At 38.3% G+C, this 27,740-nt stretch overlaps 1 protein-coding gene across 9 annotated transcripts in view; it reads left to right on the top strand.

Moving 5' to 3' along the window:
* Window positions 1-27,740, top strand: part of TMEM108 (transmembrane protein 108) — a 363,451-nt gene that overhangs the window by 174,399 nt on the left and 161,312 nt on the right. For 6 of the 9 annotated variants that reach the window (XM_055380900.2, XM_063704196.1, XM_063704197.1 and 3 more), the window contains one exon: window positions 22,804-22,889. In XM_055380900.2, coding sequence (XP_055236875.1) covers window positions 22,850-22,889 — 40 coding nt within the window. In that variant the 5' untranslated portion in view covers window positions 22,804-22,849. The remainder of the gene's footprint in view (window positions 1-22,803; window positions 22,890-27,740) is intronic. The other 3 variants (XM_055380901.2, XM_063704198.1, XM_055380904.2) reach the window with 1 other exon arrangement.

Here is a 27,740-nt window from a genome sequence, read left to right on the forward strand (position 1 = left end):
GTGCTGTGTTTTTCAGCTCCGTCAGGTCATTTATGTTCTTCTCTAAACTGGTTATTCCAGTTAACAATTCCTCTAACCTTTTATCAAGGTTCTTAGCTTCCTTGCATTGGGTTAGAACATGCTCCTTTAGCTCGGAGGAGTTTGTTGTTACCCACCTTCTGAAGCCTACTTCTGTCAATTTGTCAAACTCGTTCTCCATCCAGTTTTGTTCCCTTGCTGGCGAGGAGTTGTGATCCTTTGGAGGAGAAGAGGTGTTCTGGTTTTTGGAATTTTCAGCCTTTTTGGGCAGGTTTTTCCTCATCTTTGTGGATTTATCTACCTTTGGTCTTTGATGTTGGTGACCTAGGGATGGGATTGTTGTGTTGACATCCTTTTTGTTGATGTTGATGCTATTCCTTTCCGTTTGTTAGTTTTCCTTCTAAGAGTCAGACCCCTCTGCTGCAGGACCATTGGAGTTTGCTGGAGGTCCACTCCAGATCCTGTTTGCCTGGGTATCACCAGCAGAGGCTGCAGAATAGCAAAGATTGCTGCCTGTTCCTTCCTCTGGAAGCTTCATCCCAGAGGGGCACCCACCAGATGCCAGCTGAAGCTCTCCTGTATGAGGTGTCTGTTGACCCCTGCTGTGAAGTGTCTCCTAGTCAGGAGGCACAGGTGTCAGGGACCCATTTGAGGGGCAGTCTGTCCTTTAGCAGATCTTGAGCGCTGTGCTGGGAGATCCACTGCTCCCTTCAGAGCTGGCATGTAGGAACATTTAAGTCTGCTGAAGCTGCGCCCACAGCCGGCCCTTCCCCCAGGTGCTGTGTCCCAGGGAGATAGGAATTTTATCTATAAGTTCCTGACTGGATCTTCTGCCTTTCTTTCAGACATGCCCTGCCTAGAGAGGAGGAATCTAGGAAGGCAGTCTGGCTATAGAGGGTTTGCGGAGCTGTGGTGGGGCTCTGCCCAGTTTGAACTTCCCAGTGGCTTTGTTTACAATGTGAGGGGAAAAACCCACCTACTCAAGCCTCAGGGCCCTGGTGTTGCGAAGACCATGGGAAAAGCATAGTATCTGCATTGGAATGCACCGTTCCTCAGAATACAGTCCCTCAAGGCTTCCGTTAGCTATGGGAGGGAGTTCCCTGACTCCTTGCACTTCCCAGGTGAGGTGACGCCCCACCCTGCTTCTGCTTGCCTTCCATGGGCTGAACCCACTTTCTAACCAGTCCCAGTGAGGTGAGCCAGGTACTTTAGTTGAAAATGCAGAAGTCACCCGCCTTCTGCATTGATCTCACTGGGAGCTGCAGACCAGAGCTGTTCCTGTTTGGCCATCTTGCCAGCCCTCCCCTGGACCTCTGATTTGAGCTGATTTGTCAGCCGAAGTGGCTTACGTGTTTGATTTACCTGTAAGTATTGGCTATCGTCGTAAAGTTTTTTAGGTTCTGGATGAGAAGTTTATTTGAAAGTAGTTGTTCCAGGATTTAATTGTTTAAATCAATTCTGACTGCCTTTGTTTAGAATTTTAATTCAGTGAAAGGTCTAGTTCTTAATGATTATATGTAACCACAACAGAGACAAGAAATTCATTGCAATTAAATTGTTGGTTTTCCTCACACAAAGCTCATGTTTTAATGCTCCCCTCCATATGGGGGTCAATCATATAGCATTAACATTAATAGCCTAATAAGTCTAATAATGAAGATGTGTAGCATGTTAAAATTAGCCATTAGAATTCAAACATACCACACTCAATGCATGCAACAAGATCCACAAATGCCAACACTACCCATCTGTTTGAACTAATGAGCTGTAAACATTTTCCCCACTGGTGAACTAATAAATTATAGCATGTTACAATTGAAAGGGACCTTGGAGATAGATCTTTCTGTTCCAGCTACCTCTTTCTTCATTTTGTTGGTCCTGTATAGAGGTATATTATTTATCCAAGGTCACAGTTGTACAGTAAAACCCTGCCATGGCATAATAGGCCCAGAAATTCCTGTGTGTAAAGCAGGGGTTCCCAAACGTTAGTATACATCCTGGAGAGCTTGTTGAAGCACAAATTACTGGGCCCCACCCTTAGAGTTTCTGATTCAGTGGGTCTGAGGTAGAACCTGATCATTTTCATTTCTGACAAGCTCCTGGGTGCTGCTTGTGGTCTGAGGACCAAACTTTGAGAACCGCTTGTGTAGACCACGTGGTAACATTACTGTGAGGTTAATGGAATGATGAAAGCCAGCCTACATAGTTAGCCAGCCTTGAGTTCTGAGGATCTAGCTGCAGGAGCCAGATCTACCCAGGTGTAAACTTGGGTTTGCCACCATCTAGTGTTAGTCATCTAAAGCTGTGTAAACATTGATGGGGATGATTCTGGATCCTGTAGCTGGCTGGGGCTTCCAGCTATCCCATGGTTAGTAGGCATTTATTTCTTCTATTGATTTGGGAAGATTGTGCTTTGGGGACCCAGCTCCCATCTTGCTGATTTCCAACTACCACCAGCTACTTCCCTGTCAGTCTTGTCCTCTCCTGAATATATTCTCCCCTCCTCTAGAAGACAAGAACATTGGCCCAACTCTTTCAGAAGCTGGAGAGCCAGTCACATTACATCCAAAACTGTATTGGGGAAGGATTTTACAGCAGCGAGTGGTAGATCTCCTGTTGTTTAATGTACTCATTCTCAAACTCCTGCCTCACTGTCTTACCTCTGTGCCTTTGCATTTTCCATCACTCTTAACCTTCAAGGTTTAGCTGAATTTCCACCTCCTTCAGAAACCTTGTCTTGCTACTCTAGAAGATAACAATTTTTCTTTTAAAGAGAAAATAGGGCATGATTCTGGTACTTTTGCGTTCCAGACTTTGTGTGGATGTTCATGTCATTTTATTCTCAAAACTATCTTGCAGTATAGACGTTGTACCCATTTTATTGATAGTAATGCTGAGACTCAAGAAGGGTAAGGCTTTTAAGAGACAGGGTCTCACAGTTGCCCAGGCTGAAGTGCAGTGGCACAATCATAGCTCACTGAAACTTCAAACTAGCTCAAGGGATCCTGCTGCCCCAGCCCCTTCTAAGTAGCTCTGACTATAGACACAGGCCACCACACCTGGCTAATTTTTTTTTTTGTTTTAAGGAATGGGGTTTTGCTATTTTGCCAAGCTGGTCTCAACTCCGGCCTCAAGCAGCCTTCCTGCCTTGGCCTTCCAAAGACCTGGGATTATAGGCATGAGCCACCATGCCTGCCCCATTTTCTAATTTGTTAGAATATAATTCGCTATGATATACCTTGTCTAATACAAGTGCATTAGACAAATACATAGGCAAAGCTGTCTATAGAGTGATTTTTGACAAGATAGTCTCTCTCCATGCCAAGCTGCAAGCTCTTAAAGATGGGGAGCATGTCTCATTTGTTTTTATTCTCAGCCCCAGCCCCTCCTATTAGCACAGTGCATGTTAAGTTGTGGCACTCAGTATTTTCCAAAATGGATCTCCTGGCTTACTGCTGTGTGTACTGCATCTTCCTGCCCCGCTTCTCTGTGCAGTTGGCTATGGTCCCCAGCGGGGAAGGAGGTTCCTTTGGTGTAGTCTCTCCTCCATTGCCCCCACTCAGAATTTGCAGCCTCAACTGTTTTCTCTCAGTCTATCTTCTCTATGAATGCTATCTTCAGGAAAAGGAGCACTTTTCCACCCTGAGAATGAATGATTTAGAGATGAGGGTGGTTTCAGCTTCATGCCAAGCTCATAGTCTGGGGGTGGCTTCCCACACCCTCTTCACTTCCCTGAACCTCATCTCTCTCCTTTGCAGTCACTATCTCCCTATTCTTCAAGACATCCCTATGAATCAAGCAGTAGGGACAAGTGAGAGGCTTACCAGAGTCAGAGATTGGGTGAAAGATCACCAAAAGCTCATGTTGCTTAAAACTTGAATTGCATGAAAGGCATTGGATCCAAATGTTTAAGAAACACTGACTCACTCCTTTGCTGTTTTGAATATAACTTGCAAATGTGGTTTCATTTATCATCCCACTTCCTCCATCTCTCGTAAAACTGTCACTTTCAGGGAAGAGAATAAGTGGGCCTGGCCTCAGTGTGGCTCTAGTACTCTCTGAGGATGGAGTAAGGATTCCTGGTTCTCAACCCAACTATACAGTAGAAACACTTGGAAGCTTCCTACATTCCTTCAGGGAGTCTGATTTCCTTAATCTGGGATGTAGCATGGCATAAGCATTGCTGTGTTCCTCCATTGTTCTAGTGTTCAGTCATTGTTCTAGTGTTCACTCAGCATTAAGAACTGCTAGATTAGGTTTTTGGATTCCAAGACTTGCTGATCATAATAGCCATATTGGGAGCCTTTTAAAATTTCTCAATCCCGTAACCTGGGAGTCAGAATTCCTAAGGGAAAGACCTAGGGATATATGTTTGAAGTAGATTCTGGCCATCAGCTAGTTTGGGAAATTACCAATCTTGGTACTTTCAGATATTTCTTCTAGCCTTCTAGTCATCAAAGCAAGGTAGAATTATCAACATAATGATATAAAGCTATTGTATTATTTTATGCATGCTTCCTGGAGCAAGACATAAAGATAAAACTCATTCAAAATGTTGGAAATATCATGAACTTCACTGTGGGACTAAGCATTCCTGCACAAGTCCAAACAGTGAACTTAATTCATACTCTTCAGATGATAGCTATGTCTGTTTAATATTGGCCCAACCTACTCTTGCTCACGTATTTTCCATTTCACTATAATTTTTATTCCAGCTGTATATTCAACAGACTGCCTGCCAACCCTGTGGAACCACTTGACATAAATGATGTATTTTGAAAGATTAAACCAGAAACACGTATTAAAACCATCTTTATACTAGCTTAAGACTTAAAGAAGTTTTTATGTGGATTCAAGTGGAATGAGAGGAACTAAGAAAGGAGAATGAGGCCCCAGAAAAGCAAATTTGAGGTTAAAGGTCAAAATTAAAATTAACTAATTTTTAATCAACATGCCACTTGGTAGCAAAAAATTAAAATTTATTAATGACTATAATATTATGAATAATTTCACATGCGGAAGTGTATTGCCTCTTCAAAGCATGCCTCTTGGGTTTAAATGTTCTTTTCACATGTAAAACGTTCTGGTAAGAACTGTGCCTACTTTCTATGACCTTACCTCCCTTTCTACTGTAAAAACATCAGCACATCTTTCAGAAAAATTGAGTGCTGCCCAAAGGAAATACACATAATTTTTAGGTCCCTGAATTCAATTTCTGAAGATGTTTTTCAGGCATTGCAAAAGAAAAAAGAAAAATGAATGAGTTTGCTGTGTACAAGAAATAATCTTTTTCATAAGCAGTGCAGTCAAAATGATAGAACATGCTCCTTTAGTATTTGGCATCTCTACAATATCATTTAATTCCCTGACCTCAATATTCAGTCTTTAACACCAAAACCATAAAAAGGGAAGTATGATACATATTCTTCACCCTGCACAAGCAACTTCCTGTCTCATCAAAGGAGATAAATGATCCTAATTCACTTTAATGCCGGAAGAAGGAGGTTCTGTGTCATTCTGATAAGCCTCAAACTCCTGGTACTATTTTTACCCCATTGCTGACCTCAGTGGCTGTGGAGAGCAGAACACCCTCCCTCAACAAATGCAAATAGACTCCAGCAGCCTTTCTTGAGGAGCACTCAAGCAATTACTTCTGAGTCCTCAAGTAGAATTCACATTAATTGATTCCCTTTTGTAGGCTTTTCCTTAGCAGGAGATTAACAGTTTTTCTCTTTTGTTTGGAATTCTGCATCTTGGTGGAACTGACAACCTCCTTTATTTTATTTTATTTTACTTTTCAGAAAGGGAAATATGAAAGAGAAGAGCAGAAAGGAGCTCTATTACAGGTGGGATTTTTTCCCCCTTGAAAATACCTTGAGTGATAGCCTAGACTCCAGGCTGGCTGGAGGACTTGCAGAATGCAGGGAGGGATCTGCTCTGCCTCCTGCCTCAGTATACATCCCTCCAGGGACAGGCGCTCTGCTCCTCAGTTTTCTAGAAAAGTGCCCATGTACATTTCTGAATTATGAAAGCCTCTCTAAATCAGGAATTACACAGTCCTCTTTCATCTGGCTTGTAGTCTTGGCCTACATGAATTAATTGTCAGCATTTTAAAATAGGGAAATTCCATCTAAATATCCAGATTTCTGACTTTTCTTAAAAACTTAGGAGAAAATTTTTGAGAGAATTTTCTGTTTTCTTAAGAAAAACAAGAGAAAAGATCTGTTTGGTGTGAGTCAAAAAACCACTATTCCCATTTGCTTTCTAGTTCATTATACTCCCTGTAATCTCACAGAACTGCCACAAAGTGACAGTTACTGTAATTGTACCCACACTGTTGATCATAAGTTCAGAGGACAGTGAAATATTTCATGTACAAAGTATAAAAATTTAAAAGATAGACTAGGACTAGCACAGATTTCAAGGAAAATGAGAGAGAACGGCCAGGCATGGTGTCTCATGCCTGTAATCCCAGTACTTTGGGAGGCCCAGGCAGGTGGATCACCTGAGGTCAGTAGTTCAAGACCAGCTTGGGCAACATGGCGAAACCTGTTTCTGCTAAAAATACAAAAATCAGTCAGATGTTGTGGTGCATGCCTGGAATCCCAGCTATTCGGGAGGCTGAGGCATGAGAATGGCTTGAACTCGGGCGGCGGAGGTTGCAGTAGGGCCGAAATTGCACCACTGCACTCCAGCCTGAGTGACAGAGGGAGACTCTGTCTCAAAAAAAAAAAAAAAAAAGAAAGAAAGAAGAGAAAGAAAATGAGAGAGAACAACTGTTTCTTTATGGAAGTGAAGGATATTCCTGCGTTTAATATGCAAAGCATCTGTATCAAAAGAATTTGACTAAAAATGCCGTTATAACCCAAACCCAGCCCTGTGGACACATGCATTCATTTGTGACTTATGCTATAAGTAGGCCTGAGAGACGTTCATATTTGCCTTCCTGAAGTAACCTGTTGCTCAGGCCCTGAGATAACATGATGAATATTCATTCCTTCTGTTTTCCCAGTTCTGTCTATTGCAAATAACCAAAAGCAGCATGTCTGTACACCATTATTAGCTCAGGAGAAAGGGAGAGACATATGATGTGCAAGACACATGGTAGGTGTTTCAGTACATTTAATTCCCTAGCAGTGCTCTAATTAGGTATCAGCCCCATTTAAAAATGAGAAAGTTGAGGCTCCAGAGAAATTAAGTAACTTACCCAAGGTCACAGAGCAAAGCTACTAAGTGGCAGGCCTGCCATTGTGCTTGCACTACTCATTGAAATGCTTTCCCTGAATTACTACTTAGCACAATGACTTTAGTTTTTATTGTGGGTTGATAAGGAGTAGCCAAACAAGAGTATTCTGTTCATATTCTATAAAACTGCTATTGAGGATGCTAATGTTTGTCAAAAGATCTGTCTAATGATCTTTTCTTCGCAGTGAGTGACAGATGAGGTTTGTGTTTCTGAACAAAATAAAAAATGTACTTCTGTTTATGTAGCCAGAAACAAATGATACTAGCTATCCTTTTTGCCTTCATTTCCAGGAAGCTCCAAGGGAAATGTATTGTCCCATTCCATCTTATGGTAAAATTAATCCTCCCTTTTGCCACATTGTTTTGGACCTTTCTTTCTGGAGTCATTATTGTGCTTTGGTGTGTTATTAATTCTGTTATTCAAGTTGCATCTAGTTGTAAGCTTCCTCAGATTCTTTTAAAGAAGGCAGAAGTATAACTTATAAATAAGACCCTTAAAATTCAATTTATACCCCTAAGAGTAATTAATAAATCCAATTTTAATATGACACTAGATTTAACAGAAGGTGCTATTTGGGGAATGGCCCAAAAGCCTTTGGGTCATTTCTGGCTTCGGGGAATCACAATTAACAGAGACAACTCTCTCAAATTGAGCTCTGGCCCAGTTTGTCTTGCATTCTGCTACTGGGCGATAGTTGCTAACTTGCACAGAGAACTTACTGTGTACCTGGCCCTGGGCCAAGTGCTTGACATGCCTTGTCTCCATCTTTGCAGCAAGTATATCTAGTACCATTCTTACCCCTATTACAGGAAATTCAAGGATCAGAGCTCAAGAAACTAGTTTACAGGCACATAGATAATAGGTTTGATCTTGAGCAAAGACCTTGACTTCTTGGTGTCCATGTCCCTACCTGTAAAGCAGGCATATGCTCCTTTCTCAACCTCCTCACAAATCTGTGATGTTAGTCACTTCTGTCCTCCCCGCCCCCACTGCAAGGAACTAGATCCAAAGGAAGGGTTATATTCTATATCTCAACCTTCCTAGTCTTTTATTTTCCCTGAGGGTTCTCTAAGGCACCTTGGCCACCAACTTAATCAAATCTTCTCTTTTCCTAGGGAGACGGAAATCTCTTGTTCTGTCTTGTCTAAGCTCTACTATTGGCCTAGGTTGTTGGTTATCATCACGCTTTGTCTCACAAAATATTTTAAATCTCAATTCAACTACAGTCAATTCTTGTTATTCATGGTAGTTATGTTATATAACCGGCATCCCCCAACCCCTGGGCCACAGACTGGTACCAGTCCATGGCCTGTTAGGAACCAGGACGCATTAGCAGGAGGTGAGCTGCAGGTGAGGGAGCATTACCAGCTGAGTTCCACCTCCTGTCAGATTAGTGGTGACATTACATTCTCATAGGAGCAGGAACCCTATTGTGAACTGTGTGTGTGAGGGATCTAGGTTGCATGTTCCTTATAAGAATCTAATGCCAGATGATCTGAGGTGGGACAGTTTCATCCCAAAACCATGTCCCCCACCCCAGGTCTGTAGAAAAATTGTCTTTCTCGAAACTGGTCCCTGGTGCCAAAAAGGTTGGGGGCTGCTGTTGTATATAGTCTCCATGAATGTTGAATTATCTAATTTGGAACCATTTCTCATAAGAGAAATAGAAGGTTAGGTTCCTTTGAGCCTCTCACAAACTTTTATCAACTAATCAGTATGTACCCTTCTTTTATGTGTTTCTGATTAAAGACACCTTATTTAGTATATATTGTTGATTCACTAACATTGAACTTATGGCCAACAGCACTGTAACTTATGCCTGAATGAAGCTAATCTACAGCATTTTCTGTAAAAGCTACATCACAACTTACTGTGCTTAGAAACACTAGACAGCATCTCAGCACTTTGCTTGCAAGCCATATTTAATAGTAAAATCACCAACACAAAAGCATAAAAATGTAAAAAAAAAAAAACAAAAGGCACTAAATAGTCCATGGAGAGGACATTTGTTTCCAGTAAAGAGCTGGAACAAGAAAGACGGAGCATCACCTTGTTCATCTTAAGCTGGGAATGTATGCGTTGATTGACTGAAATTTTTTGCCACTCTGTGCGTGTCCACTAATGACCATGAAAGCATTGCAAGTATTTATTTTGGGATTACAAAGAAATTTTAGGGATATTAACCCCTTGCCTGTTATAAGTTGAAGAGTTTTTGTTTTTTTCATTTTTACTTTTGCTTTGTATTTTTACTGAATTTATATGTATAATAAAGTTTATCAGTCTTTTTCCTTATTGTTTTAGATTTTGAGTCAGAATTAGCAAAGCTTCTGTACTCACAAACAATAGTAGAATATACCTGTATTTTTTTCCTAGTACTCTTATGCTTTTTTACATTTAAATATCTGATCGATTTGGAATTTAAGTTGCAGTATGGTGTTTGGAATGAGTATAGTTTTACCATTTTCCATATTGCTCAACCAGTATCTCAACATTTGTTAAATGCTTATATTTTCCCCAACTGATTTGATATGCTGCCTTTATCAATCCTAAATTTTCATATATCATTGGGCCTACTCGTGTGCCAATATCAAATGCTTTTAATTATAGAGGCTTTAGAGTATGTTTTAGTATCTGATAAGGCCAGCAGTTGCCCCCACACCACCTTGTTTTTTTTTCCCCAGAGATTTCCTGGCTGTTCTTCCTTACTTGCTCTTCATGTACTTGTCATTTCAAGTCAATCTGCATATCAAATATCAGAGCTTTTCATTTGGCTCTTTATGGCTATTTTCTGACACCATAGACATTTTTAATTAGAACATTTTTAGTGTTCTATGAAATTGAGAAGTATTCCTTCTGACTCAGTGCAAGTGATATATGACTGTCCCACTTAAGCTTGAGAAGCAGGGTTCTATTAGGCTCACTCTCCTTAAGTAAGGTATGGTCCAGGTTACTCATATCCCTGTGTTTCTCTTGTGCTAATAATCAGTGAAGTCCCCACCTGTGCCACTATGTCATATGTGTGGTCAAATGCTTTCCCTTGCATATTTTTTATGGTGAGAACACTTAAAATCTACTCTTAGTGATTTCCAAGCATACAATATGTTATTATTAACTATTGTCACCATGTTATACAATAAATCTTTTGAATTTATTTCTCCTAACTGAAACTTTGAATCCTTCAAATAACGTCTCCCCAACTCCCTCTCCCCAAGCCCTTGGTAACCACCGTTCTACTCTGCTTCTATTAGTTCAACTTTTTTAGATTAAACATATAAGTGAGATTGTATGGTAGTTGTTTTTCTGTGCTGGGCTTATTTCACTTACTATCTTCCAAGTTTATCCATGTTACAAATGACAGGAATTGCTTCTTTTTAAATACTGAATGGTATTCCATTGTGTGTATATATATATACCACAATTTCTTTAACCATTCATCTGTTGACAGATACTTAGGTTGATTTCATATCTTGACTGTTGTGAATATTGCTGCAGTGAACATGGGCATGCATATCTCTACATACTGATTTCATTTTCCTTGAATGTATACCCAGTAGTGGGATTGATGGATTATGTGGTAGTTTTAGCTTTTATTTTATCAGGAAACTTGCTACTGTATTCCATAATAGTTGTACTAATTTACCTTCCGATCAACAGTGTGCAAGAGTTCCCTTTTCTTCACATCTTTGCCAAAATTTATCTTGGATCTTTTTGGTAATAGCCATTCTAACAGATGTGAGTTGATGTCTCATTGTGGTTTTGATTTGTATCTCTGTTGTTAGTGTACAGTGATGTTGAGCATTTTTTCATGAACCTCTGGACCATGGGTATGTCCTCTTTTGAGAAATGTCTATTCAGTTTTTTTGCTCATTTTTTAATCTGGTTGTTTTCTTACTATTGAGTTGAGTTCTTTATATATTTTGTATATTAATCCTTTATCATATGCACAGTTTTCAAATACACTTTCCCATTCCATAGATTGTCTCATAACTCTGTTGATTGTTTCTTTTGCTGTATAAAAGCTTGTTTGTTTGATGTAATCTGATTTGTTTATTTTTGCTTTTGTTGCTTGTGCTTTGGGGTCGTATCCAAAAAATCATTGACCAAACCAATGTCATGGAGATTTTCCCATATGTCTTCTTCTAGTAGTAGATTTACAGTTTCAGTCTTATATTTACGTCTTTAATCTATTTGGAATTGAGTTTTATATATTGGTGACATAGTAGTCTAATTTCATTATTTCTGCATGTTTATATTCAATTTTCCCAATGCCATTTATTGAAGAGATTGTCCTTTCCCTATTAATGTGTTCTTGGCATCTTTGTCAAAAATCAATTGGCCATAAATGCACAGATTTATTTCTGGGCTCTCTGTTCTGTTTCATAGGTCTGTTTTTATGTCAATACCAAACAGTTTTGATTACTATAGTTTTGTGGTGTATTTTGAAGTCAGGTAGTGTGATGCCTCCATATTTGTTCTTTTTGCTCAAGATTACTTTGGCTATTTGGAGTCTTTGTGGTTCATTACCAATTTCAAGATTGTTTTCTCTCTTTCTGTAAAAAATGTCATTGGAATTTTGATAGGAATTGCATTGAATCTTTATATTTCTTTAGTTAGTATGGACATTTTAACATTAATTTTTCCAATCCATGAACATAGGATGTCTTTCCATTTATTTATGTCTTCAATTTCTTTCATTAATAGTTTGTAGTTTTCAGTGTACAGGTCTTCCATCTTCTTGGTTCAATTTATTTCTAAGTATTTTTTTATAACTATCGCAAATGGGATTGTTTTATTGCTCTCTTTAGATAGTTTGTTGTTAGTGTATAGACGTGCAACTAATTATGTGTGTTTGTTTCTTGTATTCTGCAACTTTACTGGATTTGTCAGTTTTAACAGTGTTTTGGTGGATTCTTTAAGGTTTTCTATATATAATATTATGTCACCTGCAGACAGAGACATTTAATTTTTTTCTTTCCTGTTTAGATGCCTTTTATTTCTTTCTCTTGCCTAACTGCTTTGGCTAGGACTCTAGTACTATATTGAATAGAAGTGACAGTAATGGCTTCTTTGTCTTGTTCCTGACCTTAAAGGAAAAGCTTTCAATTTTACATTGCTGCATATGTTAGCTGTGGGTTTGTCATATATGGCCTTTGTTGCATTTAGTTACTTTTATTGTATACTTAATTTATTGAGAGTTTTTATTATCATGTTAGGATGTTGAATTTTTTCAAACGCTTTGACTTTTGAAATGATAATGTGATTTTTGTTCTTCATTCTTTAATGAGTAGACTTGTGTATGTTGAAGCATCCTTGCATCTCTGGGATAAATTTCACTTAATCTTGGTGAATAATCCTTTTGATGTGCTGTTGAACTTTGTTTGCAAGCATTTTGTTGAGGATTTTTGTGTCCTATATTCATCAGGGATGCTGACCTATAATTTTCTTTTCCTGTAGTATCCCTGTCTGGCTTGGGTATCAGGGTAAGGCTAGCCTTCTAAAAATGAGTTGTAATTATTCCCTCTTCTTAAGTTTTTTTTGGAAGAGTTTGAGAAGGATTGGTGTTAGTTCTTCTTTAAATGTTTGGTAGAGTTAAGTAGTTAAGTCGTCAGGCCCTGGGCTTTTCTCTAATGGGAGACTTTTAATTACTGATTCAATTTCCTTACTTGTTACTGGTCTGTTCAGAATTTCTATTTCTTCGTGATTCGCTCTTAGTAGGTTGTATGTCTCTAGAAGTTTATCCATTTCTTCTAGATTATTCAATTTGTTGGCATATAATTGTCCACAGTAGTCTGTTATGATCCTTTGTATTTCTGTAGTATTCATTGTAATGTCTTTTCTTTCATTTCTTTGAGTATTCTCTTTTCTTAGTCTAGCTAAAAGTTTATTGATTACCACCTCTCAGTTTCATTGATCTTTTCTATTGTTTATATGGTCTCTCTGTCATTTATTTATGCTTTGGCCTTTATTATTTCCTTCCTTCTAACTTTGGGCTTAGTTTGTTCTTTTATTTCTATTTTGTTGATGTATGATGTTAGTTTATTTATTTGAAATCTTCTTTTTTGATGTAGGCTTTTATTGCTGTAAATTTTCCTCTTAGAACTGCTTTTGTTTTGCATCCTTCAAGCTTTGGTGTATTATGTGCTTATTTTCATTTGTCTCAAGATAATTTTTATTCTTCCATTTAATTTATTCTTTGGTTGCTCAGGGGCATGTTGTTTAATTTCTAAGTGTTTGTGAATTTTCTGAAATTCCTCCTGTTATTGACTTTTAGTATTATACTATTGTGGTTGAAAAATATATTTCATGTGATTTAGACCTTCTTAAACTTAAGACTTGTGTTATATATAGTCTATCCTGGAAAATGTTTTATGTGTGCTTGAGAAGAATGTGTATTCTGCTGCTCTTAGGTGGAATTTCTATATATGTCTGTACCATTTGCTCTAAAATGTAGTTTAAGTCAATGTTTCTTTCTTAATCTTCTGTCTGGATACCCATACATTGTTGAAAGTGGAGCCTTGAAGTCCCCTGCTATTATTAAGAGTCTATCCTTTCAGATCTATTAATATTTTTTATGTATGTAGGTGCTCCAATGTTGGATGCATATGTATTTATAATTGTTATATCCTCTTGATGAATTGAACCTTTCATCCTTATATAATGATGTTTTTTGTTTCTTCGGATTTTTTTTTTTTTTTTGCGGTTTTTGACTAAAAGTCTTTTTTACCCGATAAAAGTATAGTTACCCTGCTCTCTTTTTATTTCTGTTTGCATGGATTATTTTTCCATCCCTTCACTTTCATTTTGTATGTGTCCTTAAAGGTGAAATGAGTCTCTTGTAGGCAGTATATAGTTGAGTCTTTTTTATTATTATTCATCCAGTCATTTTTTTAAGAGATGAAGTCTCACTGCGTTGACCAGGCTGGAATGCAGCAGCATGATCATAGCTTATTGTAGTCTCAAACTCCTGGGCTCAAGTGATCCTCCTGCCTCAGCCTCCTGACTAGCTAGGACTACAGGTGTGCACCACCATGCCCAGCTTATGTTTCTTGATTTGATAATGTAATCCATTTATAATCAAGGTAATTATTGATAAGGACTTTTTAGAAGGAGTTTATTCATTTATTCTACATTATTCCACTTTTGAATAAAAAATATTCAAATAAATACATTTGAATAAATTTATGTATTTATTTACCTTTACTCTCACACTACTCAACACTTCTGACACCAAATGTGTGAGGGTATTTCCCTACACATGAAGCAATTCTCCCATGGACACCAGCTGAGTATCCTATAATTCAATTTTTAATTCTGACAGTAGCTACCTGGAGGTAGGATCGGATCCTACAGGTTAAGGGCTCAGTCCCACAAGACTGCTCCCCACTTTAGATGTCAATCAGAAGTAGTAGGTTGTCACCTATACTTCTGACCAACTGGCTGTAAATTGGGACCACCACTACCCTCTCCTTGGGTTTGATTAACTTGCTAGAGTGGCTCATAGAGCTCAGAAAGCGCTTTACTTACATGTACCAGTTTATTAATAAATGAAATAATAAAGGATACAGGTGAACAGCCAGATAAAGACATAAATAGTGTAAAGTCTAGAAGAGTCCCAAGCATAGGAGCTTCTGTCCCTGTGGAGTTGGGGTATACCACCCTCTCAGCATATGGAAGTGTTTACCAACCAGTAAGCTCTCTAAACCCTGTAGTTCTTGGAGTTTTATGAAGGCTTCATCACATAGGCTTGATTGATTGATTAACTCAATTTGTAGCTCCTCTCTTCTCTCTGGAGAATGTAGGATGGGGCTGAAAGCTGCAAGCTATATTCATGGCTTGATTTTTCTGGTGACCAGCCCCCACTCAGGAGCCCACCAAGAATTGCCTCATTAGAAAAAAAGATGCTCCTATCACTGAGGAATTCCAAGGGATTTAGGAACTCTGTGTCGAATGCTCCTATCACTCAGGAAATAACAAAGGTCATAGGGGCTTTGTGTCAGGAACTGGTGCCAAGACCAAATATTAGAACAAAAGATTCTCCTGGCACTCCTATCACTCAGTAAATTATAAGGAGTTTTGTGCAATGACTAGGAGAAGGGTCTAATACATATTTCTTATTATTTTACAGACTTACTACTGTCACTTTGTTAATTGTTTCATGGTTGTTTTGTAGATCCTTTGATCCTTTCTTCCTCTCTTGCTGCCTTCCTTTGTGATCAGGTGTCTTCCTCTAGTGGCATACATTGATTCCTTTTTTTTTTTTTTTTTTCACTTTTGTGGCTCCACTATAGTATTTTGCTTTGTGTTTACCATAAGGCTTACATAAAGCAACTTATAAAAGCCTTTTTTCAAGCTGATAACAACTTAACTTTGATTGCAAAACAAACCTTTACAATTTTACTCCACTTCTCTATATTTTAAATTTTTGATGTTACAGTTTACATCTTTTATATTGTGTATCCTTCAACAAATTACCATAGCTCTTATTATTTTAATAGTTTTATATTTTAACCTCCATACTAAAGATAAAGGTGATTTACATACCACCATTATAGTATTAGAGTATTCTGAATTTGACTATGCACTTATTTTTACCAGTAAGTTTTATGCTTTCATATGTTTTCTTGTATTAATTAGTGTTCTTTTATCTCAGAGAACTCCCTTTAGCAGTTCTTGTTAAGACACGCCTGGTGGTGATGAACTCCTTCAGCTTTTGTTTGCCTGGAAAAGTCTTTATCTCTTCTTTATTTCAGAAGGACAGCTTTGCTGGTTTCAGGGGTTTTTTTGGCAATTTTTTTTCCTTCAGTACTTTGAATATATCATCCCACTCTCTCTTCACCTAGAAGGTTTCTGCTGAGAAACTGCAGCCTTTTTGGAACTCCATTTTATGTTATTTGCTTCTTTTCTCTTACTGCTTTCAGGACCCAACAGTTCAATTATAATATATCATCTGTCTTGTTTCAATTGAATCTTATTGGAAGCCTTTGACCTTCCTGTACCTGGATATTTATGTCTTTTCCCAGATTTGAAAACTTTTCTATTATTTATTTTTAAACTTTGTGTTCCTTTGTCTTTTTCTTAACCCTCCTATAATTCAAATATTTGCTCTTTTGTTGTTGCTCTACTAATCCCATAAGCTCTCTTCGTTCCTTTTTATTATTTTTTTCTCGTCTGACTATATATTTTCAAATAACTTGTCTTCAAGTTCACAAATTTTTCTTCTGCTTGACCATTTCTGTTGTTGATGCCTTCTATTGCATTTTTCATTTCTTTCATTGTATTATACTTTTCAGCTCCAGAATTGTCTACTTTGTTTTCTTATTTTTAAATAATTTCAATTTCTATTAAATTTCTCATTTTGGTCATTTATTATTCTCCTGATTTTGTTGAATTGTTTCTCTGCACTTAACTTCCTTCATACAATTATTTGTACTTTTTTTTTCTCACTCTGTCACCCAGGCTGGAGCATGATTATGGCTCACTACAGCTTGAACTTCTCAGACGCAAGCAATCCTTCTACCTCAGCCTCTCAAGGAGCTGGGACCATAGGCACACATCACCATACCCAGCTAATTTTTAAATTTTTTTTGTAGAAATGGGGTCTTGCCTTGTTGCCCAGGCTGGTTATACAATTATTTGAATTCTTTGTTAGGCAGTTTATAAGTCTCTATTTCTTTAGGGTTGGTCACTGGTGCATAATTTTGTTCTTTGGTGGTGTCATGTTTCTTTGATTGTTCTTCATCCTTGTTGCCATGTGTTGGTGTCTGTGCGTTTGAAGAAATAGGGACTTATTCCAGTATTTGCAGACTTGCTTTGTTTGGGAAAGCCCTTTATCAGTCAACCTGTCCAGAGATTCTGAGCGGGTCATCTGATGTTGTCCATTAGCAAGCATGCTGTTGGAATCTTCGGGCAGCCTGGCTTCATATCTCGGTCAGAAGGTGGTCAGCCTGGTACCCAAGTGTATGGAATTGAACCTGGAGCTTAAAACTACTGTAGTAGACCTGTTATTGGGTCTGTAGGCATGGGCCTGGAGCATGGGTTGCAAGGGTGGGTTGTTTTTCCTTTATGCAGTGCTTTTGGATGTAACTCTGTACTTTCTTAGGATTTCATCCCCCAAATTGTTATCCTCATAAATTATTCTCTGAGGGACCAGACTGATGTGATTAATATTTTCTATTATATGGTTGAAAGAGGCTTTTGATGGAATCTAATTGTGGCTTGCCATCTATCCAAAGCAGCGCAATTGACCCAAGAGATTCAGCTGGGAAACCGTCATTAGAATAGTAAGTTAGTTCAGTTAGGTCACAAAATGAATGTCAGTCATTTTTATATAGAGGCAATTAGGAAATATAATGGAAACAAATTCTATCACTGTGAAAAAATAAATATAAAATGTCTAAAAGCTATAAAACTTGACAGGACTGTAGAACTTAAAGAAAAACACTGAAACTCTACAAGAAGACCTAATTAAGATTAATTTTTAATAAATAGCCAAATGGTGCTTCTAGTTGGGATAGCCCTGTGTAACCCAGTTGATCCCAAATCTCCTAGATTTATAGGCTCAGTTGTTTTTGATAACTGAATAAGGTGAACCTGTTCCATGTATTATGGGAAGTCTGTCACTTTTTCAAAAATCTTTAAGAATTTCCAGAGACTATTGAAGGGCTTATAATCCCCTTGATCAATATATTAAACCACAACTGTTTCTCTGTTCTCTTGTTATTGATCATTTATTTACTTATTCATTCATTCATTGTTTATTTACTAAGCATTTATTGAATGCCTACCACATTCTAAACGCTCCATAGATACCCACTAACCATTGCTGTGGCTCCTAAGCCTGCTGCCTCTGACTGCTCGTGGGTCGCCCTTGACTTGAGACGTGGTCTCTTCTCTTTCATTGCCCCTGTCAAGCATCACTAATACAAGGCTGTTTTGTGTCAGACTTTTACTGAGGTTTTGACAATACTGGTGGTGGATGAGCATTGTGGAAAAGAAACACAGATGTAACATATTGATACGGTTTGGCTGTGTTCCCACCCAAATCTCCTCTTAAATTGTAGCTCCTATAATTCCCACATGTTGTGGGAAGGGGGACTCAGTGGAAGATAATTGAATCATGGGGGTGGTTTTCCCTATACTGTTCTCATGGTAGTGAATAAGTGTCACGAGATCCGATGGTTTTATAAGGGGAAATCCCTTTTGCTTGGCTCTTTTCTCTCTTGCCCGCTGCCATGTAAGATGTGCTTTTTGCCTTCCACCATGATTGTGAGTCCTCCCCAGCCGTGTGGAACTGTGAGTCCATTAAACGTCTTTTTCTTTATAAATTACCCAGTCTTGGGTATGTCTTTATCAGCAGCATGAAAGCAGACTAATACATATATAGTGTATATGTGCATAAAACGAGAAGCAATGAAAAATTAAATATTAGACATCTTAACATTCATGGGGCATCTCCTGTGGGGAATTTCTCACTTTATCCTTCATCCTTAGGTCCCACCTGCTACCATCTTTTGGAGTTGCCTCTCCTGTCTCAATATTTCTTGTGTATCATCTCCTCAGCCTCTCTAATTTCTGGACCCTTTAACTCCTTTTTCCTAGCCATAGCCTCTGGAAACTCAAACCTCCTAATTTTTTTTTTTTTTTTTTTGAGTTGGAGTCCTGCTCTGCCGCCTAGGCTGGAGTGCAATGGCGTGCGATCTTGGCTCACTGCAATCTCCACTTCCTGGGTTCAAGCAATTCTCCTGCCTCAGCCTCCTGAGTAGCTGGGACTACAGGTGCGTGCCACCATGCCCGGCTAATTTTTTGTATTTTTAGTAGAGAGAGGGTTTCATCGTGTTAGCCAGGATGGTCTCGATCTCCTGACCTCATGATCCACCCACCTTGGCCTCCCAAAGTGCTGGGATTACAGGCATAAGCCACCGCGCCCAGCCCCTAATTAATTTTTGTGTAATGTAGAGCACTTTAGCTATCTTTCTTTTTCTTCCTCATACAAATTACACTGGTCGTGGGGGACGAATTTGCCTAGCCAAAAAAGTCATTGAGCTGTTGTACCCCCCTCCACCAAAGAAGAGCACTTCCCAGCCCCTGAAAGGAATTATTCTGATTTCCAGAGCAATACGTTTTGGAATACTTATGTTCTTCCTCACCCTAGCTGGATTTTGATGAGATCAAGTCAGTCTCTCCCAAATTAATAAAGCAAATAGAAGGTAATTCTGACTATAATCCCAATGTACCTTTTCTGGATTTTAATAAAGTGATCTTAAAGTCAATTTTGGAGGGGGGTAAAAAAAAAAAAAGCAATCTCAAGTAACAAGTCTTTTTAAAAAGAGTAATAATATAGAACTCACTGTGCAAGTGGTTTAATTTAAACACTTATTGTTCTAGTTGAAGAATGAGCAAACAGAGAAATATAAAACTTAATACAAAGTCCAGAAACAGATTGTTGATGAAAAAACCAAACTCCATAAAATATTTGAAGAGATTTCTTCTGGGCCAAATGTGAGGACCAAGACCTGCGACACAGTCTCAGGAGGTCCTTAGAGCATGTGCCCAAGGTGGTTGGGTTACAACCTCCTTTTATAAGTTTTATAAGACATCAGTCAATACATGTGAGGTATACATTGTTTCGGTCTAGAAAGGTGAGACAACTCAAAGCAAGGGCTTACAGGTCATAGGTGTATTCAAAGATTTTCTGGTTGGCAGTTTGTTGAAGGAGTTATTAATATTATTTGAAGACCTGGAATCAATAGAAAGGAGTGTCTGGGTTAAGATAATGGGTGGTGGAAACCAAGATTCTCATTATGCACATAAAATGGCTGCCCTTAGAGGTAATAGATTGCAAATGTTTCCTATTCAGTCATTTAAAAGGTGCTAGACTCTCAGCTAATCTTTCCAGGATCAGAAAAAGACCTGGAAAGGCAAGGGGATTCTCTGCAGTATGTAAATTTCCTCTACAAGAGATAGCTTTGCAGGACCATTTAAAATATGTCAAAGAAATATATTTTTGGGTAAAATACTTTGATATTTTTCAGGGCCTGCTATCTGTCATGTGATGCTAAACTAGAGTCAGGTTGGAATTTGGTATCTTGTTACTACAAACAATCTGTTCTGTGAGTTCTAAGATCACTGTTTTAATGTTAATGCTGGTCCGTTTTGCTTCAAATCCAAAGGGAAGAAAGTATAATAAGGCATGTCTGGCCCCCACTTCCCATCATGGCCTGAGCTAGTTTTTCAGGTGTCTTTGGAATTCCCTTGGCTGAGAGGAGGGAGCCATTCAGTCAGTTGGGGTGCTTAGAATTTTATTTTTGGTTTATAATATCTAAGAATAGGAAAATATTTAGAATATAATAAATGAAATAAAAAATACTGGAAGTGTATTAGTTTGTTTTCACGCTACTAATAAAGACATACCCGAGACTGGGCAATTTACAAAAGAAGGAGGTTTAATGGACTTACAGTTCCACATGGCTGGGGAGGCCTCACAATCATGGTGGGAGGCAAGGGAGGAGCAAGTCACATCTTATGTGGATGGTGGCAGGCAAAGAGAGAGAGCTTGCGCAGGGAAACTCCCATTTTTAAAACCATCAGATCTTGTGAGATTTATTCACTATCATGAGAACAGCACGGCAAAGACCCACCCCCATGATTCAATTACCTGCCACCAGGTCCTTCCCACAACATGTGGGAATTCAAGATGAGATTTGGGTGGGGACATGGCCAAACTATATCAGGAAGAAAATATGGGCAAGTATTTATATAATCTTGGACTAAGGAAGGCCTTTCTAACCATGGTAGAGTGTCTGTGAGGTAGGTAGAATTCTTATTAAAAAAAACACTTGAGAACCTAGAATGTTATATAACATTGATGAGCCTTAAAAACATTATGCTGAGGCCAGGCATGGTGGCTCACACCTGTAATCCCAGCACTTTGGGAGGCTGAGATGGGCAGATCATGAGGTCAGGAGATCAAGACCATCCTGGCCAACATGGTGAAACCCTGTCTCTACTAAAAATACAAAAATTAGCTGGATGTGGTGGTGTGTGCCTATAATCCCAGCTTCTTGGGAGGCTGAGGCACAAGAATCACTTGAACCCAAGTGGTGGAGGTTGCAGTGAGCTGAGATTGTGCCACTGCACTCCAGCCTGGCGACAGAGTGAGACTTCGTCTCAAAAAAAAAACATAAAATAAAAGAAAAACATTATGCTGAGTGGAAGAGCCAGACACATATGATTCTGTTTATATAAAATGTCCAGAATAGCCAAATCCATAGAGACAATAGATTAATGGTTGCCAAAGGAGGGGAAATTGGGGAGTGACTTATAGTAAACATGGTGATTTCATTTTTGAGTGATGAAAACATTCTGGAATTAGGTAGTGGTGATGGATGGACAACTTTTGAATATATTCCCAATCACTGAATTGTATACCTTAAAGGCTGGATTTTATATATGAGTTATATCTCAGTAAAAAAAAAAATTAAAGATAGATAGATAGTTCTACTTGGGATGTCATGAGAAAACAAAAAACCTGGCATGCTAGTAGAGAATTGTTAAAGAATGTAAATTTTAAAAATTTTATATACAAATGACCAATAAACATAAAATGCAAATTAAAACATTGAGACCGAATATTTGCCTCTCGGCAGAGATGAAATTATTAATTTCTTCCTTGGGTAGAGTGTAGTCTAATGGTTATTCTAATATACTAGTATTGGTGAGGAGCAATTTGGTAATATATTTATTTCAAAAAGCCTTAATTTATGTCCTTCCATAATGTGTTTCCATTTCTAGGAATTTATCTTAAAGAAACACAATTTGCCATGTAAAATAGAATTGTAAAGTAATAGTAATAACACAAGCTATTTCTGCTGCTAAGGAGAAAAATTAAATTAAAAATTAAATATAAAATGAAACAGACCAATAGAAGTGAACATTCAAAAGGCTAAAGAGATACACTCTAAAATGTGAGCAGTAATCACTTCTTATTTGTGGGATTATGGATAATATATATTTTCTTGTTTATTTTTATCTGTATTTTCTGTTTACTTTTTCTAAATAATCCATACCAGAAGTATCCTTGTAATCAGAAAATAATAGAAAAGTTATTTAAAATAATACAGTTTCAAGTGTGGCGAAGCTTTCTGGCTTGTTTTTTGTTTGTTTTATTTGGGTGTTTGCTTGTTTTGTGAGCACCTTAGCAGAAATGAGATGAGAAAATAAATTTTTTGTTTCTCCTGTGATTACAGAGATTCATGAGAGATTCATAAAAAGTCTTCAATTCTGAACCCAGATTCTCACTAGCTACCCCTATGAGCTTCCTTCAGTGGGGTGTATAGTTTCAGGGTTCGACCAGTTGATTAGTTGGTAATTTTATAACATACACCATTGTAAATTAAACTGTGGTGTATTTATCCCAAGATTTTTTCTCTTCGAAATTGGGTAAGTTAGGCATTACAACCAAGATCCTATTGAGTGGAGTTATTTCTGATTTTTAAATTATGTTCCTCAGATGTAACAATTTTCTTCTCCCAATTTCCTAGACAGAATCATGAATAAACTGGAGGATAAGCAGGACCAGATGATACCATGAAGAGAAGTTTACAGGCCCTCTATTGCCAACTGTTAAGTAAGTTGACACTGTATTTCTTCTTTCCTAAAATATACTAATGTTATTATTTGCTGGGTGCCCACAACTTACTTTTTGGACGGAGACCAGGGTTGGATCGGTGAAAGAGGACAGTAAAGTTTCACTCTGCTTCATCTAGGTGAAGTATCAAGCATTAAGTCATTCTAAGATCTCTGTTTTAATGTTAATGCTGGTCAGTTTTTCCTAAATTCCAAAGGGAAGTTTTAACATCAGTTATAGTTACAACTTGGACATCAGTTATAATTTAAACTCCATTATAATAATTCTAAATTGATGTGTTAAGCATAGTTAATTTGGGAATGAGTGTCCAAAAACATTATTGCCTTTAGTTTAGTATTCTTCCAAGATGACCTGCTGTAGATTCCTCATGAAGAGGAAATGGTAGGTTGTATTTTCTGTATTTTAACACATAGAACCTGTTGCCATACAGCCTTTGGCTTAAAATGTTATGCATAGTTATACATGGTTCTCAAATAACAAGTGGTGAAAATGTGACTTCTTGGTTTTGTGGTGGAATAAAGAGTGTTCAATTATGACTTTCTTTCTGCACGTCACTCATGTGTTGTGGGTATAGTGCCACAAAGCACCAATTGCCATGTAGTGATTGTACTTTCTTTGGGATTAGAATTGCTACTGAATGAATGTAAAAGCCAAAACCAATTGGTGGGTTTGATGTTCCAGTTAACCCACTTAAGACAATAGGCATTACCCGCTCCAGGTCAAACCAAAGCCAGTGAGTTGGAAAATTGGGAGTTATTGTTTGTCTTGTTCTTGCTAAGGTAAACGAAGTACCTATCTTTCCTAGGCTGAGTGGCTCCTTGTTAACTTTTGTTGAGAGAATAAAATGAAAAGATATTGAGATGCAAATCACCAGTCAGTCAGCCCTTAGAATTTAGTAATTCAGCTTATGTTGTACCCCCAGTGCAAAGCACTTCATCTACAGACAGCATTCTGGCCGGGTGTTTTAATTGACTCATTTCTTCTGCTGAATTCTAATCCCTAAAACACATCACGTCAGCCTGTTTCAGCCTGGTGGAAAGTCGCCAAGTGTTATAGGGACTTTCTCATGTTCCTTTTCCATGTGTTCTATGGGACTGCCAGTTTGTTGCTTTTTAAAAAATGATAAGCTTGTTTGTTAAAGAATAGGCTTTAAAGATTAAAGAAGCAATGTCATCAAGGAATAATTAACTCTGCCTTGATGGGAGAGGAGACATATGAAGGATAAATAGGATTTTACATACACACATGCACACATACCCCTCAGAGAAGGGGAGGAAGGCTTTGTAGCCAGAAAAACAGGAAATAAAGAACAACAGAGTAGATTTTGGAACAGCAAAATATTTGTTGAGTTCACCTATGCCGATTGTATGCCCCAAAGTTTGCATAATATTTTAGGGTCGTATGATATTTGAAAGGCATCAGTAAATTATCCTGCAGTCCAGAGAGACAAGACTTATCCTATGACGAGGTCCATCCTCTTATATTGAGCAACTCTGAATGCTGAAGGGGGTTCAAACATCATCTGGCTAGCTACAGAAAACGACTGTGTCTTAACACCTTGCTGTTTGCAAAGCTTGCTGGGAAATGCAAACAGTCCAGAATATGTAGTTTCCTGCTGGTTAAGAGGTAGGTAGTGGCCCTCACTAAACCACCCTGATTACTGACATGCATATACACGCAATAGCTCCTATATGTCACTGGTCAGCCAGTTATTAAGTTATGTGTATGTTAACATTGTCCACAAACAAAATGTTTTTAAGACATTTAGTCTGTGTCTAAAATAGACTTGAGAACTAGCATCAACACACACAATATGTTATTTTATATAACTCATATATTTTATATAACTCATTATGATAAAAATATATAAAAATATATTTTTAATTTGGATAAAAAAATCATGATTGAGTATTCTGGTTTTTCATTATTACATAACAAACTAGTCTAAAACCTTGTGGCTTAAAGCAAATAACAGTTATTTATTTCGTTCATGAATCTGTAATTTGAGCAGGGCTTAGCAGAACCTACTGTCTCCACTGCAGAGTGTTTGGGACCTAGGCTGGAATGACTCTAATGGCCGAGGGCTCCCTGAGGTCATCTCACATGGAAAGTTTGGGCTCCCCCACAACATGGTGGCTTCAGATTGGTCAGAATTCTTATATGGCAGCTACCAGTATGAGGCTTGGGCAAGGCTTAGAAGACTTATTATGAATTAATCTTGAAAGTCCCAGAATAATATGCATGCCACATTGTACTATCTGAGGAAGTAAGACCAACAGTAACTCAGGGGAAGAGGAATTAGGCTTCACCTCTCAAAGAAAAGAGGAGCAACAGCTTATAACAGTTATCTTTAGTCTGCTACAGAGAATATCTATTTGTTTAAAAAAACAAAAACAATTACTAGTGGACATTAGCCAGTTCATAAGTCATTATTAATATAGAAGCTATACCCTCCTTTGTGCCTACTATGTTCACAAGGATTTGCTGACAGTTTACCTAAGTCTCCTCAATTATTTCAGAGGCAGATGCTTCAAGATGAAGAAGCATTACACATGGATAAGCAAGGACTGGCCCAGGGTGCTCAGTGAGTTCAGTTCACAGCCATGTCTCTCTGACCCCTGCATATGTGCCCTTTTCTTCATTCTGCCATGGTGCCCTACCACACACAGGAAAAATCAGCAGTGTGGTCCCTCTGCTGCCCTTATAGCTAAGACAGGGAGAGTTCTAGCCCATAAGCAGTAAAGTTTGCAGCTTGCGAGTGATGTTAGATGAGTGCTGGGGTTTGGATATCTGATCCCTCCAAGTCTAATGTTGAAATTTTATCCCGTTTTGGAGGTGGGGCTAAATGAGAGGTGTTTGGGTCATGGAGGTGGATCTCTCATTAATTGATTAGTGCTCTCTCTGGGAGAAGGAAAGTGAGCAAGTTCTAGCTCTTTTGTTACCTTGAGAGATGCCCCAAGAACTGGTTGTTTAAAAGAATCTGGCACCTCCCTCTACCTTGCATCCACTCCCTCACCATGTGATCTCTGCACATATTGGCTCCCCTTTACCTTCCACCACCAGTGGAAGCAGCTTGAGGCCCTTATCAGATGCAGATGCTGGTGCCGTGCTTCTTGTTTAGCCTGCAGAACTGTGAGCCAAATAAACCTCTTTTCTTTATGAATTACACAGCCTCAGGTATTTCTTTATAGCAACACTAAACAGACTAAGACAGTAAGACCAAAATAAAAAGATGTTCTTTAGATCACTGAATCATAATCAATAGTCACTGAGGCTTGTATGTGCCCAGTTGGGGCTAAGGGATGCAGTCTTTGGCAGGCAATGCTATTGAGGTTTTAATTGTTTACTTTTGTTACAACTGACTATCTCTGCCTTTTTTTTTTTTCCTGAGCTCTACTCCACAATGTGGTACTGAGTGTTTAATCCCACTGGCTTTAGCTCTTTCAGAAGGTTTAACACATTTTACATGATATCTTGGAAAAGCTGAAAGCTTGAGTATGAGGGTGGTGATGAGAGCCATTATGGTTATATAAAAACCAGATACTGTCATTCATTTTTCTTTCTGAGACCTAAATAATCAATTAGATGTTAAAGCTAGTCCTAAGAATACTTGTGTTTTTGAGACAGCAGACAGGTTCAAATCCTAGTTTTACCACTTTCGTTTTTTTTTTCATTTTGTTATTATTATACTTTAAGTTTTAGGGTACATGTGCACAATGTGCAGGTTAGTTACATATGTATACATGTGCCATGCTGTTGTGCTGCACCCATTAACTCGTCATTTAGCATTAGGTATATCCCCTAAAGCTATCCCTCCCCGCTCCCCCACCCCACAACAGTCCCCAGAGTGTGATGTTCCCCTTCCTGTGTCCATGTGTTCTCATTGTTCAATTCCCACCTCTGAGTGAGAATATGCAGTGTTTGGTTTTTTGTTCTTGCGATAGTTTACTGAGAATGATGATTTCCAATTTCATCCATGTCCTTACAAAGGACATAAACTCATCCTTTTTTATGGGTGCATAGTATTCCATGGTGTATATGTGCCACATTTTCTTAATCCAGTCTGTCATTTTTGGACGTTTGGGTTGGTTCCAAGTCTTTGCTATTGTGAATAGTGCCACAGTAAACATACGTGTGCATGTGTCTTTATAGCAGCATGATTTATAGTCCTTTGGGTATATACCCAGTAATGGGGTGGCTGGGTCAAATGGTATTTCTAGTTCTAGATCCCTGAGGAATTGCCACACTGACTTCCACAATGGTTGAACTAGTTTACAGTCCCACCAACAGTGTAAAAGTGTTCCTGTTTCTCCACATCCTCTCCAGCACTTGTGGTTTCCTGACTTTTTAATGATTGCCATTCTAACTGGTGTGAGATGGTATCTCATTGTGGTTTTGATTTGCATTTCTCTGATGGCCAGTGATGATGAGCATTTTTTCATGTGTCTTTTGGCTGCATAAATGTCTTCTTTTGAGAAGTGTCTGTTCATATCCTTTGCCCACTTTTTGATGGGGTTGTTTGTTTTTTTCTTGTAAATTTGTTTGAGTTCATTGTAGATTCTGGATATTAGCCCTTTGTCAGATGAGTAGGTTATGAAAATTTTCTCCCATTTTGTAGGTTGCCTGTTCACTCTGATGGTAGTTTCTTTTGCTGTGCAGAAGCTCTTTAGTTTATTTAGATCCCATTTGTCAATTTTGGCTTTTGTTGCCATTGCTTTTGGTGTTTTAGACATGAAGTCCTTGCCCATGCCTATGTCCTGAATGGTAATGCCTAGGTTTTCTTCTAGTGTTTTCATGGTTTTAGGTCTAACATGTAAGTCTTTAATCCAT

This window comes from Gorilla gorilla, chromosome 2 (genome assembly GCF_029281585.2).
Source record: "Gorilla gorilla gorilla isolate KB3781 chromosome 2, NHGRI_mGorGor1-v2.1_pri, whole genome shotgun sequence".
NCBI lineage: Eukaryota > Metazoa > Chordata > Mammalia > Primates > Hominidae > Gorilla > Gorilla gorilla.